Source organism: Anopheles merus, chromosome 3R (genome assembly GCF_017562075.2).
Source record: "Anopheles merus strain MAF chromosome 3R, AmerM5.1, whole genome shotgun sequence".
Taxonomy (NCBI): domain Eukaryota; kingdom Metazoa; phylum Arthropoda; class Insecta; order Diptera; family Culicidae; genus Anopheles; species Anopheles merus.
Window position 1 is genome coordinate 46,066,178 of NC_054084.1, and position 13,864 is coordinate 46,080,041.

At 41.6% G+C, this 13,864-nt stretch overlaps 2 protein-coding genes across 3 annotated transcripts; one reads left to right on the top strand and one right to left on the bottom strand.

Annotated features, from left to right (window-relative positions):
• Window positions 1–1,548: 1,548 nt before the first annotated feature.
• LOC121595723 (PAT complex subunit CCDC47) lies at window positions 1,549–3,903 on the top strand. The gene is made up of 5 exons (XM_041919908.1): window positions 1,549–1,701; window positions 1,770–1,795; window positions 1,905–2,833; window positions 2,909–3,253; window positions 3,335–3,903. The coding sequence occupies exons 3-5, from the start codon at window positions 1,922–1,924 to the stop codon at window positions 3,572–3,574; spliced, it is 1,497 nt and encodes a 498-aa protein (XP_041775842.1). The 5' UTR covers window positions 1,549–1,701; window positions 1,770–1,795; window positions 1,905–1,921; the 3' UTR covers window positions 3,575–3,903.
• A 1,527-nt stretch (window positions 3,904–5,430) lies between these two features.
• Window positions 5,431–13,767, bottom strand: LOC121595725 (PI-PLC X domain-containing protein 3). Of its 2 annotated transcripts, none has more exons than XM_041919911.1 (3): window positions 13,676–13,767; window positions 7,024–7,348; window positions 5,431–6,927 (listed from the first exon to the last, which is right to left on the bottom strand). In XM_041919911.1, the coding sequence occupies exons 2-3, from the start codon at window positions 7,275–7,277 to the stop codon at window positions 6,192–6,194; spliced, it is 990 nt and encodes a 329-aa protein (XP_041775845.1). In that variant the 5' UTR covers window positions 7,278–7,348; window positions 13,676–13,767; the 3' UTR covers window positions 5,431–6,191. The 2 variants fall into 2 exon arrangements, with proteins under 2 accessions (XP_041775845.1, XP_041775844.1); XM_041919910.1 differs by lacking the exon at window positions 13,676–13,767 and adding an exon at window positions 12,928–13,378.
• Between the last annotated feature and the right edge of the window lie 97 nt (window positions 13,768–13,864).

Sequence of the window (13,864 nt, forward strand, 5' to 3'; positions counted from 1 at the left end):
AAGGACGCTAGTTAATCGAATTTAAATGGTTAGCATGTGGTGCATTCAATTTTAAACCTTCGCGTAAGATATTACTGCCCTTGTAGGCAACTCCACAATATACCTGTATGTGTATGCTGCACCCATACACAATGTATACCTTTTTCTGACGACGAGGTAAATACAATGGAAGTCGTATCAGACGATGTTCAACAACTTACTACACTTAGGATAGCTATAAGCGATTGTAGGATTGAGGATTTTAAAGTTAATTTTCTATGCAAGCAAACCCCCCTCCCCCCCCCCCCCCACATGCCCCTTCTCCATAACTCGTTAACAATGTTGAACAAATGGTTCAACAATTGCACAGAAAACAGTCGGCTTCTTTTGGAGTTTAGTTAAGCAAACAAACAGCAAACATTTTATTAGCGTAGTGTAATAGCGGATGGGTGACGCATTCGATCTGTTCAGGTTTAAACGTTATATCTTTATTTTTTAAGACATCATACTTATAGCTGTTGGAGTGAAAACATTTTTAACACATTTTGTTTAATGAAACCCCCGCCCCCTCGTTTCTGCGACTGTACATTTACTATTGTGGCCGAATATGTTGTAAAAGTAAGGCAGAGGGCAACATAGTGTAATCCTAATGTAACAGGTGGATATTAAGGTCGATTAGAGTTGACTTCTATAAAATGAAAATAAATTTAAAGAAAAAAGTAAAAAAATCTCTAATGAAATTGATTGTTCCTCCCAGCATAACTTCGGTTCGAACGAAATGCTTTAAAAAATTGCTATACAGGCGGTCCCCGAGATACACGGTACCTCTTATACGCGGATTCGGAGATACGCGGTTTCCAAATTTGACAGTTCTTTGAGCAAATTGTACTGATTTGACACATCCATTGTGAAATACCAAATAATTTCCGTATTGATCGAATGTGAAATACCATTTCAAAAGGTTTAAAACTGTTGAATTGAGTAGAAACATATCAAATAATTAATTTGGTGGCTTAAACCACCCCCTATTTGCAAAATTGCACGAAAATTAGTGATATTTTGGCTGTAAATCACGAGATTCGACATACGCGGAAATTCGAGATACGCGGTATTTTGCGGCCGTTTTCGGTCCCCATTAACCGTGTATCTCGGGGACCGCCTGTATTTATAATAACTGCATGTTGTAACGGCGCTCGATCATTGCAAACGCATTTTGACCAGTATGTCCATGTCCTTCCACCATAGTGCCGTCACGTGTGTTGAAAGCAGAGTGACAAGAAATACCGATTTATCTGTATTCCTACCGATTTTTGATATGCCTACGGATTCACAGGTGACCACCCTAAAACTTCCGATTTTTCATTTATAAATGACTTCAAACATACCGAAAACTACCGATACAAATTGAAACTCCTTCCGAAAACTACCGATAAAATTTTGACTCTCCTACCGAAAACCGCCAAAAAAATCTGGCCACACTGGTTGAAAGTGAAACATCATCGATTTTTTAAGTTTACAGTGTGTAGGTTGAGGAGTCATCACGTGAATAAGCTATGTCTGTTTGCAGCACACTTCAAGGCGAGTTATGTAGCCTTTCAATAAGATTTGCTGTGAATGGTACACCGTCCGCTTGCCGTCAAATCTTCCTGATTAGAGCAATTGGGGCAGCCGAAATCCGGAATCGATTAGGCAGTCATTAAATTATAGAAACAAGACTGAAAAGTAAGTAGAGAGTGCTGCTGCTACGGTTTAAATGCATTATTAAGCGATCATCAACACTTCACTCGCAGGTCTATCGCTTTTCTACGACTTGGTGGTAAGTATTCCGGCTTTTTTTATCATCCGTCTCGCTGTCGGGTGGAGAGAAGCTGATTGGTGATTTATTTTGGGATACATATTTTTGGACCACTTCTGTTTCATCCCAGGACCATCTCGCGCCACCATGCGTCTGCTGCTTCCACTGGCGGTGTTGGCAATGCTTTGCCTAATGCCCCAGCACCTAACCGCACAAGGCATGGACAATCTGGAGGACAATGATTTTGCCGAATTCGAAGACTTTGACGATGATGAATTTGTAATGGGAGAAACAAACCAGGCTGGTCAGCAGTCTGCCGGGTCGGCTCCGGGAGCCGCCGACAGTCGTCAAGGAAGCGACCCGCCAGCCAAGGCCCAATCCAAGAGTGCGGCACAAGACAGTGAAGACTTCATGGAGATTGATGACGACCAGGTAGACGATGACGGTATCGTGGAGGATGAGGACAGCGAGTTTGAGCATTTCCAGGATGAGGAAGAGTTCGAGGGTTTCGCCAATACGATCGGTGACCAGGACGAGGTGCGACAGGGCGAACCGGTCGGCAAGCATGCGGAGCCGAAGCTGACCATTCCGAAGGTGCCGATACATTTCCGCACCCACTGGGACTCGTACTGGATGGAGATGCTGATGCTGGCCGGACTGATGGCTTACTTTGCTAACTATTTGGTCGGCAACAAGAAAAACTCGGCCATCGCCAACCAGTGGCTGTCGCTACACCGCAGCCTGCTGGAAGACAACTTTGCACTGGTCGGTGACGATGGGAAGAAGGAAACGGAAGGATCGACCTTTAGCTTTAACAAGGAAAGCGAAAGTGTCTACACGCTGTGGTGCAGTGGCCGCACCTGCTGCGAAGGTATGCTGGTCGAGCTGAAGATGATCAAGCGCCAGGATCTGGTGTCGCTGATCGCTGGCATCATGAAGCCGGTACAGGATCAACTGCATATCAAGGTCGAACTGTCGCCCGACTCGATGGACAACTTTGTGCTCTGTGTGGCCAGCCGGAAGCAAGCCACCAAAATGTTCAAAGAGCTCAACGATTTGGTAAGTAGGCACCGCAGAATCCCGCGAGAGAGTATGCACTCATTCGATGATTGTAACACTTTCTTTTTTCCGCAGAACAAATTCTGTTGTCTAGTCAGCAAGGCCGATGAGAAGTACAGTATTCCCGGGTTTGCATTGTTATCGGAGATTGCCGAGGTGTCGGCCAGTATATTAGATGGTAGGGTAGTTGCAGCTTTAAATAAGTACTCGCACCTGATTGACTACATTCACCTGTCGGACCAGTACAGTGGTCCGATACAGCAAGAAGATCCGAACCAGCTGAAGCGTCCGGAGGTGAAGCGTATTTTGCACTGCGGGTTCAATGTTCCCGTGAAGGGCGATTTGGAAGAGATGAAGCCATTGCTAATACTCGTGTTTTACTTGATGGATCGTGTGCGTCGCTACAAGCTGTCCAAGGAGGTAAGTAAACGATCGAGACCGCACACCATCTTGATAGTGTGATAACCCGTTTTTTCTCCTTCGCACATTGCTTTCCAATAGGCAAAGGCCAAATCAGATAAGAACCGTGCTGCGGTGGAGGAAGAGTTTATGAAGAGCACCCATCAGGCTCGGGCCGAGGCGGCAGCACTGCGCCGCGAAGAGAAGCGTAAGGCCGAGAAGGAGAAAATCCTTGCCGAAGAGGACCCGGAAAAGCAGCGACGCTGGGAGAAAAAGGAGCAGAAACGTCAGCTCAAAAAGCAAGCCCCCAAGATGAAGCAGCTTTCGATTAAGGCACTTTAAATGTAAAGCCCTTTTTTCCAGTGAGATGCTGAAGTAGTTCTGTTTGGGGGTGGATGTTTTAAGCTTAATTTTTTGTTTTGTTAGTCTTTGCTAGAGTCGGTAGAACAAGTGCAGTTGGTAAAACAAATTCCATAAACTGTATAGACGAAAGACAGTTGACATCAACAGCGTCTTCAGAAATCAGGCCAAAAGTAGAGACGTGTGGTGGTAGAGCACGTAGAAATAAATAAACGAAAACACATGAAAAACTGTCAATACTGGGTATCGCTTGGCATGTGAGTTGCGAAACACACCACTAAATACACCAAATTCCGGTTGTTCCAGCAAAATGTATATTTTCAATCTTTCTTTAAACTTCACTCACAACTATTCCGGGTACATCAGTTTTCAACGGTCACAAATAGTTTGAACATCACAATTATTACACGTGTACACGTTGCATTGTATTAAATATCGTTACCTTACTTGTAATATTGTGTGTAAGTGTTGTTACCTGTATTGTGCTCCCATAGACGCGGAAAACCCGAAAACCACCTCCTTCCTATTTTGTATCAGCAATCTACTACCTTCGTTCGAACTGAGTTTGAGCTTGATGCTTTAAAGTTAACCGTTAACAAACTGTGCAAGATACTGTATCATATAATATATATGTAGGTGGGCCAATATTATCATGCTATTTGTGCATCCTCACTCCCTTTTTTTCACAGTCTCAAACTGTGCCGTTTGAGCCAAAGATGCATTCTATAGCATGTTTCTTCTTTTGCTTTTTGTTCAGTCATATGTCGTATCTTGAATTCTAACTTGTTTGCTGCTGCTGTAGCTGCTATGCTCTATGAAACGGTGCAAGATTGTTCATTGAGTTTAAGTTTAACTTCTATCAAAAAACGATCAGTCATAAAACTAGCTACACAATGTACACACAATACAACAATTTTGTGAATACATTATACTACGACAGAGCCCGGGCCAAACAGGCGACAATGGTCTGTTTTTTGTTGTTGTGCTTTTCTACCCTTCTATGTGTAATCTTTGTCACCAAGAGACCAAAAAAGGTCGCGCTACAGTAAAGAGTTGGACGGGAAGCAGTGAATGGTTCAAGAAGTCGAATTGTTACAATTGGTTTATAAAATTTTAAGATTCTATTGCAGCCTGCTACTACTGCTAATCACTGTTGAAGTATAGAAGAGTTCAGAGAAGCATGAAGAAAATAGAACCTAATAGATCTTCTCTCCAGTTTTTTGTTTGTTCTGTAGATTTGATTGTTTCCTTTGCTGTGTCACGCGCTCACACCTTCATATCTGTGTGTATAGGCCATTCCGAATTATTTTAATTTTGTTATTTTATTTTGTTTAATCCACACGAGGACATGCTCTCCATCCTGAGTGTGATTGCTGCAATCCATATTGCGTTTGCTTCCCCCTTTTTATGGTTTAAACCATTTACTAGAACCGCTTCAACATCCAAACCACCTCACCGGTTTAGGCTATATAAATTTTGCATAACGACGACCTATTCGCACTGCGGTTTCTGCTGTGCAGGAGATTATTTACTGCTTTTATCTCACATCCACATTTAAACAACTGCGTTATACATCCTTCACGATAAACTACATTCACATGCACATCTGTACGGAGGTATGCGGAATCAGAACTTTGAAACCATTCCGTTTTTCCGGCTCTAGTTTGTTTTGTTTGTTTGTTGGCTTACTGCTGCTGTAACTTGTTGCTTCGGTAGTGAAGGTCAAACATGAACGGAAGTAACAACATGTAAGTATAATAATATGGCTGTATGATTACATTAGATCTCTTGCATTGGGGGTTGTCCCTCTTAACTGGTTCTCACTGTACGCATTCATCTGTGTTTTCTCTTCTTTTTATTTGAATAAAGTGGCTATAGCCAACAGATTTCTGTATGCTTATCGATACCATCTATTTGTACATATATATTGGCGGAACGCGTAGATAAGGTTCTGCGATAAAAGAGAAACAGTTTGTTTTGCTGTGTAATAAAAAAAAATGGTTTCATTGATGAACCGATGTGATTATCGCTATCGTATTGTATCATTTGCCGACGATTGTCACTTTGCCACTGAGATTGTGCCGTTTCATGTTGCTGCAATTGGCCGTTATTTTAATACAAATCTATACACATGACTTATGAGAAATGTAATGATTTTGGTCAGAATATGCTTTCAATTATGAACATAAAATGTACGTACGTACGTACCCTAAAGAACAGTGGTTCTTTTTCGCAAACATCAGCAGTCCAGCTTACTGATAAATTACGACAGAGAGGTCAGAATTGCATTAAATCTAAACTACGTGTCGATCAAACCTTCACCTTTAGTAATGTTTCCCTTATTTAGAAAAAAGAATATGTTTTCAGCACCAAACAAATTGAAATCTAATAAACGATAGTATCACAGTAATAAAACTTTAGCTTTGTAAATAGATTAAGAGTAAAGTTAACTTGTCTTTTTGCCTGGAGATAATGTTTAAACCATAAAACGTAACTTTCGATCCGACACGAAAACACAGCTATAACTGAGCTGGACTAGGTTCACTGAGAATCGTTAAAATCCACACAAATCCATTCCATCTTAAAACTCCCGTACCGTTTACGTACTTTTCTTTGACGGGGAACTGTGCGTACTGGTGTTTTCCTGCTCCAGCAGCTTTTTGTTCAATCCCACCACCACCTTACAGAACTGATTGTCTGCAATGTCGACGAAATCGGCCAAAAACACGTTCGTGCGAGGCTTCTCCTCGCCAGCGAAGGTGCCCGGTATCTGGCCCTTGATCCACTCCATCAACTGTCGGTCTACCGCTTTGGCGCAGGTGGTACGCAACGAGGACATGAAACGAGGCACTATGTAGCGCACCGTAGGCGTCAGGACACACTGCGACACGTATCCCGTATCGGGGCGACGCTGGGCGAGCGATTCGTCCAGATACTGCTGCAGCTTCTTCACATTGATCTCATTCGGCCAGGGCGTCGGCCAGTCCTGGCTCAGCCAAAATCGCTCATTTACGCACGCATCGCTGCGGTACACAATCAGCACCTGCTTCCCATTCCCGGTGGCCGACTCCAGGGTGCAATCCTTCAGCTCGTTAACGTTGCGGGAAAATATCTTCCTGTCAAAGATGCGGTTCAGTTCTGCCGACAGCACGCAGTGGTCGGTCGGATTGAACGAATAGAAATGCTGACAATCCAGCACAACGAACTCTTTTGGGTGCGTGCGAAGAAACTCTTTCAGCTGGTCGAGCGGTTCCGTAATCTCTTCGCAAAACAGTCCGTGCACGAAGTAGAACTTGTTCTCCGGTCGCTTCATGCAAATGCGCAAATCAAAGTACCTGCAGAAATAAAAGCACGAATGATAGAGTGGTGCCGAGGAGGTGGTTTGTGCTTGTGGGGCAGCGTGTGCCCATCGTGGTGTCGCCATGACCTACCTTACTCCACACTTTAGCTGCTCCAGGATGGTGTAACGTTGCGTTACGGCCCACCGCCGTACGACGCAGGGGATGAATTTGTTGAGCGTCCCTACGATTGGATCAGCATCCGGTGCGACCGGTGCCTTGTTTTTAATACCGTACGACATCGTGTCATGCGATCCGGGTATGGCCAAGTGTATTAAAGGCAGTGCCTTTAATTCGGCCGGTAGTCTGCCCATCCAGTTTTCCAAATCATCCGTAAAATCGATCATTGCTTCGAAGTGTTCTCAGGTGCGCTCGAGCTTACGACAAAAATATTACACAAGCACGATCTGTTTAAGATCTGTAATAGAAAAAAAAGCAAAATAAAATTAATTCAATAAATAAAATACAATATTGTAAAAGAGAGATTTTTATTTATGTGTTGAATGTACACACAGTTCTTATTCAAATCAGTCTCAACTTGAATTACCGCAATGTCAAGTATATCGTATGCGCGTATCTTATCAAACCCAAGTTATTATGGTGTAATGTATCACACTCTAATGTGCGCCCAATTGGCCGTAACAAGCTGAGATTTGTTACCTCACTGACAACATGCTCACGGATTCACTCATTAAAAATGGATTAGTGTGTTCTTTTGCAGGGAGTAATCCTGTTCAACGGAGTAATGGAAGATGATGGTCGGGTTACTTAATTTATTGTCTTACCATACTTGTTACCTGTACACCCCGAGCCCATTTCCATGACATTTAGTAGAGCAACAGCACAAAACCAAATATTACCTAATTGAACTCGTTTGTACATTATCTAAAGTTTTGAAATTAGCATAATAATTTGTTTTTTTTTTCGTCTTGGTCAGAATTGGTACTGCTATAGAAAAGAGTTTGACAGAAAATAGAAGCATTTTACATGCACTCGAAACGAAACTCGAAACTCCATCTTGCCACATTAACACGCAATTCCCATATATTGCAAAACTAAAAAAAAAACTAGGACTAACCGAGAGTACTCCCACTTGGCTTCAATCTTATTTAATAGACCGACTATATTGTGTAAAATTTGGACAAGTTGTATCAAATCCGTTTTACTGTACATCAGGTGTGCCTCAGGGCAGTAATCTTGGACCGCTACTTTTTCTGTTATATATTAATGATGTGAGTTTTGTCCTGCGTGATGTGAAATTTTTAATGTATGCCGACGACATTAAGTTATACTCGTTTTCCAAAGATACGGCGACTTCAGTGGAGTGATAGTAACACTTTGCCACCATGCCAATCGCGTCGTTTACTGCTAGGATTAGAGACTCTCGCTGATAGAAGTAGAAATGTGCAAGCCATGTTCATTGCTGACCTACTTTGTGGAAATATTGACTGTCCGGAAATATTGGAACAAATTAATTTAAATGCAAACAGGCCAACCACCAGAAATCGACAATTATTAAGAACTAATTTTAGAAATACGCAGTACGAATCTAACGAACCCATTACGGTAATGATGCGCGAATTTAATGCACTTGCAGGCCATTTTGATTTTAATGAAACTACACGACAATTTAGAGAGCTAATATGATTTGTATAACATTTAGTCGTTATCTATTACTATTATTATTATTACTACCCCTATTATTACTAAAGCTTGTGTAACCATTATATGGCGGACACGCAACTAAGAAATACAATACAATATATCTGCTGAGGCACCAGGATATATTTTTTCTCGTTATTCTCTATGGACAAATGAATCCACATCATGTCCCAGGTCACATCAACAGAAACACATATAGGAGAGAGCATGGGAGATTGTTCTACCATGTACGAATTCCCGAACATGTGCAGCAATGGTTTCAAATCAGCAATACCTTCAGTTTTTTAGTTCAAATCGAAAGCCGGAACCAACCAACCGGGAAGGCAAACAAGCAATCCGTGCATTTTGTTCAGCAAAACTTATAATTAGGCTGGCGCGCATGTTTTCACAACGGCCCAACAAGTACACGACCATCGCTGGAGCACGGTCCCACCATCCTTTTCCATACCGTCATCAGCACGAATGCGGTACTAAAAATACGCGAATTCGCTAAAAAAAAGCATTCAAAAACAATGCCCCTTCGAGGTTCGAAGGGAACGCCTTCGAAGGTCGGATGGATTGTGCGGATACGGACGACGCGAATGCGACGGATACGGAGCGATTAAGAAGCTAAATTGGATCCGTTACGCTCTTCATTTCCTGCCGGCACTTTAAAATGGCACAGATGGGATATTCTAATTAACTTGTGCCAGTCAGCCAGCCAGCAAAGGGACGTAAGCAAAACAAAACCGCCACCTCCGCTCCTTCGCGGTTAGAGGTTAGAGGACCCCAGGACCAGTCTTGTAGAGCACGTTTTTAAGTGGCGTTACAACGTGGCAACGGGATAAGTACAATTCGACTGAAAAAATAATGGCATTAGAAGGGATGAAAATGTTTCTATCGCCATACCTTTTGTGACACTAAAGTCACTGAAAAAAGCTCTAAAAATGGAGTTTCTAAACATTGCCATGATCTTAGATTTCGATAAAAATAAAAATTGGATGCTTAGAGGTAGAAAATAAAAGGGTCACGGCGGATCCAAAAAGATCCCGTTTCATGGTTTCTTGAATGTTTAACAAGGTTTTATCGCCATAAACACACAAACAGGGTATAAGCATAATATTTTGATTCGATTGAACGGCATCGATGAATAGTTAAAGATGTAATCATAATTGAATGGTGGTACCTTCCGACGAATTGTTTACCCGGCATGATTGATTTCAATCAGGTTTACAAAATGATCGATAAAAGCACCCCAGAGTTGAGCAGAAACAAGGATTCTTTGGTATTTGTTGTTTGGTGCTGTTTTATTTGTGTTTCGCACGACGCATGTAACTTTCTATCTCGGATTTATAATAACGGTGTTTACATATACGAATAAACATATCGGTTGCAGATATTTTGTTTGAATAATATTTTTAATAAACAGTTGTAAGGAAGGAAAATCAAAATGTGAAGTTGTGAGGTACGTTAAGGTAAGAATGCGGCATGGGGTTCAACCTACTAGAAGGATTTTTTACAAATAACATTAACGGATACATTTGTCAATATGATTAATTAATAATAATCACAAAAAAAATATTTTAAAACAAAATTATTTGATAGAAACGAATTTATCAAATTACTCTAAAGCTGCGATGTCCAACTCATAAGATCACGTGGGCCAAAATGTTGCATAAAATAATAAAGTGTGCCACAAGCGAGCATCTATAGGGTTTACAAAAATTGGTTCCTTCGCAGTTCGTATCATTTCATTCTAGGATAATAGTTTCATTACTACAGTAAAAAATACCTATGAGTAGTAATTTACGAGTGAGGGAGCGCTATCTTAGCGGTCCCGTGGAACTCGCACGACTTAACGACATCTGCCGTACCAAAGACTGACTATTCGGCTGCGTGATACTGATTAATTCTCGAAAGCCTGTACAGACAGAACGACATCTCCGCGTAGGACGTTAGACGAGATAGAAGAAGAAGTGAGCTCAATGATACTGATTTTTGTCGAAAATGATACAGTCACTTTTAATAACGAGTTGGGAATTACAAACACATGCTTGTATATAAGGAATGTATAACAAACAAGTTTGTTTCTGATATCAATTAAAGCAAAAATATTTATAAATCGGCATTCTCAATGATTTTTTTGCTTACATGAGCATGATTTAAATCACTAAATGGAAAAAAATCAAACGCACCAGTTTTGAAATCATAGCTTTAGAGAGCAGTTCATGTTAGGCACGCAATTTTTGTATACTTTATCATATGATTATTGATAACTTTACAGGGGTTTTCAGGGCTTCTCATAGTTTTAAGACACTTCTTCTTCTTCTTCTTCTTTGGCACAACAACCGCTGTCGGTCAAGGCCTGCCTGTTCCCACTTAGTGAAATGAGCTTGGCTTTCAGTGACTTACAGGGTTTCCCACGATTTATTGGTCAGTTCCCATGATTTGTTGATAAGTTCCCACGATTTTTTGATCGTATCCCATAGATTTATAGTTCGTTCCCATAATTTATTTATAGTTTTCGATTGGATATCAATACAATTGAATCAAAACATTCTGGGAAACGGCCAAAAAATCGTGGGAACGCACCAAAAAAATATGAGAACCCACCAAAAATGTATGGGAACCAACCAATAAATCGTTGGAAACCCTGTATTGTGACCATAGCAGGATAGTCAGTCCTACGTATGAAGGCACGGTATATTTGGGACTTGAACCCATGACGGGCATGTTGTTACGTCGTACGAGTTCACTACCTTGAATCTTTTTTACGGGAAATGATCTTTGCGTGATGGGAAGTGAGCAGTACGATGCCTTTTTTGGTCGTGACATTTTTCGCGTAGGAATTGTATTAGATTACATCTCCAATGAGCATCTCAAAAAAGGTTTCCGTAGAGCCCATTTACCGTCACATCCTTACAGTAAGAAAGAGTCATGAAAATGTCCCAATATTATGTGAACCCCTAAAAACCCTGTACTAATCAAAGCACACAGAAATAGAAATACAAAATATATTTTGGTTCAATGGATCGTGGGCCGCAAGTTTGAGATCTCTGCTCAGAAATTTAAATTCTAGTTGAAAAACTTTTCACTATACTACAATTCGTCTTATGTATTACTACAGGTGTAGTTAACAAAGAACAGTATAATGTTTAATCCTACTATGTTAATTGTACGACCGTACATTTAAATTAATTAGAGAAAGATAGGAATAATTAAAAATTAGAAAATACACAAAGGGAAATCGCCTGAAAATTCCGGTCACCTTTCAATACTTGTTGACCTCTTGCTTCTTGAGGATACAATTAACTTCCTACTAATTCGTACTACTGACATCTTTAAACACAGCAGAAGGGATACGCTTCGCCTCAGCCAGTTGTATGCTTATCAAAGAAACACCACTGAAAAAAGGAATCGATTAACATGGAAGACACAGCATGGGACTTCGCCATTAAACGCACAGTTTCCTGACCCACAACGGTGATCTAATCAAATGAAACAGGCAGCTTGAAGTGATAAAAATACGCGTATTAAATGTATGAAAAACTAAGAGCAACAAGCTTATCAATACTATCTAAAATGACACCAGCTACCACGAAGAATGTAGACAAATCTACTAGAATAGTATTCTCCGTTAGCACATAATTTTTAGCACAAACTTCTCACAGTAAATGTAGAGAATCGAAATCAATTAAAACCACGAAACAAAACGCGGCGAGAAATGATTAAAAACTCAAGTCAATAAACGAAAAACAAATTAGTAAAGAAAGGACGATGACTACAATCTACCCACCCCTGCCCTGCACACACGACCGGCACCCACCGAGTTCTCTGTCTGCCCTGCGACGGATTCACGGTGGATGATAATTGAATTTCCTGCCAACGACAATTAACGACCGACGCACGGATGCGTACACTCCGCACTCCGAAGTTATCGACTGGTGAAATGTGGTTAACGTTGTCGGCGGCACACGAAACGCATCTGCCACAAATGCGTGTTCCACAAATGCGGTAAAACCAACAAACGCATCCAAACCCCCGTGTGCTTTACCGTGCAAAACAACAGAAAACGTAAAAGAAAATAAACTCGATATCTAAAACCGTCACACTGCTCGGTACACGGTGGCTAAATTGAGGAGCTATTGCCGGAATGGGGTGCGCTATTGCAGCTTTATATCATTACGAAAGCTTTACGAAGCTGGCGGCGTGTGTTTCGGTTTTTGCAAACATTTCTTTGTTCCTTTTGCTGCTGCATTACTCTCTGCCCAAGGCAACCCCTCTGGTCGCCACAACTGTGTGTGGTTGTGCGGGGTCGTTTCTGCGGACGAATTCGGTTGTACAATCAATACGCACCAATCAATGGCAAATACGCGTGCTGCTGCATGTGCTCTTTTCGACCCATGATGTGTTGCGTACTCATCGGTTGTACTTGCGCTGCTGAATGATAACCTTATTTTGGCACATTGATTGTTGTTTCCAATTTCATGCGGCCCCCGAATGTGGTGCAAGGATGTAACACGGTTATTTCAAGCGTCTTGGTAAATCCGTCCGCATCCTTGAACAAATTCCTCGTAACACCGCATGTAGCGAAATGCATTATGCAAAGAGTTATAAAGCATTATAACACGATGAAACTGAACAAAACACAAAGAATAACAGCTTACAAATAACAGAATACGAAGGCAAGAACAACCTTCTCTCGCTAAAATGGTCCTAAAGCCTTGCTGCGAGATAAAACACGTCACTTGGATGGTAGACGAATTGTGCAAAATGTGCGTGTGTCCTTCCTTTCCGTTTCGCACATGCTTTCACCCAAGTCACGCGCTTTGCCCGCATGCTTTGATCTTTCGCCAGGCTAAGCACACTCGAGGATGTTTTTCCAACATGTATGTCCTCGGGGGGAGGCTGTGTAGATTAAAGCCGGAATCAACTTTTCAAATACAGTCCCTGAACTGAAGTTGACCAATTTGCTAATTCGCATACTGCGAAGAGTGATAAGTTTTTTTTCTTCTCGCGCAAAGAATTGCCTCCCGATACGAGGGATGGAGAATTGCAAACATCCGTTCGTAAACAAAGCTTTTGCAAGCTGAAAGCAACTTACCTTTTTGTTCCGTTTGCACGCGACGCCGTACTACGCTGGTTTTCCTTGTCTCTCGGAAAGGATATGTTGGCAGGAGCGGTAGGCGATTTCACCGGAGATCGAAGATAATGGATGTAGTCAAGGTGATGATTTGCAATCTCTGTTCACGTTTCTTTTCGCAACTGTACATCACGTATCCTGCACAATGGG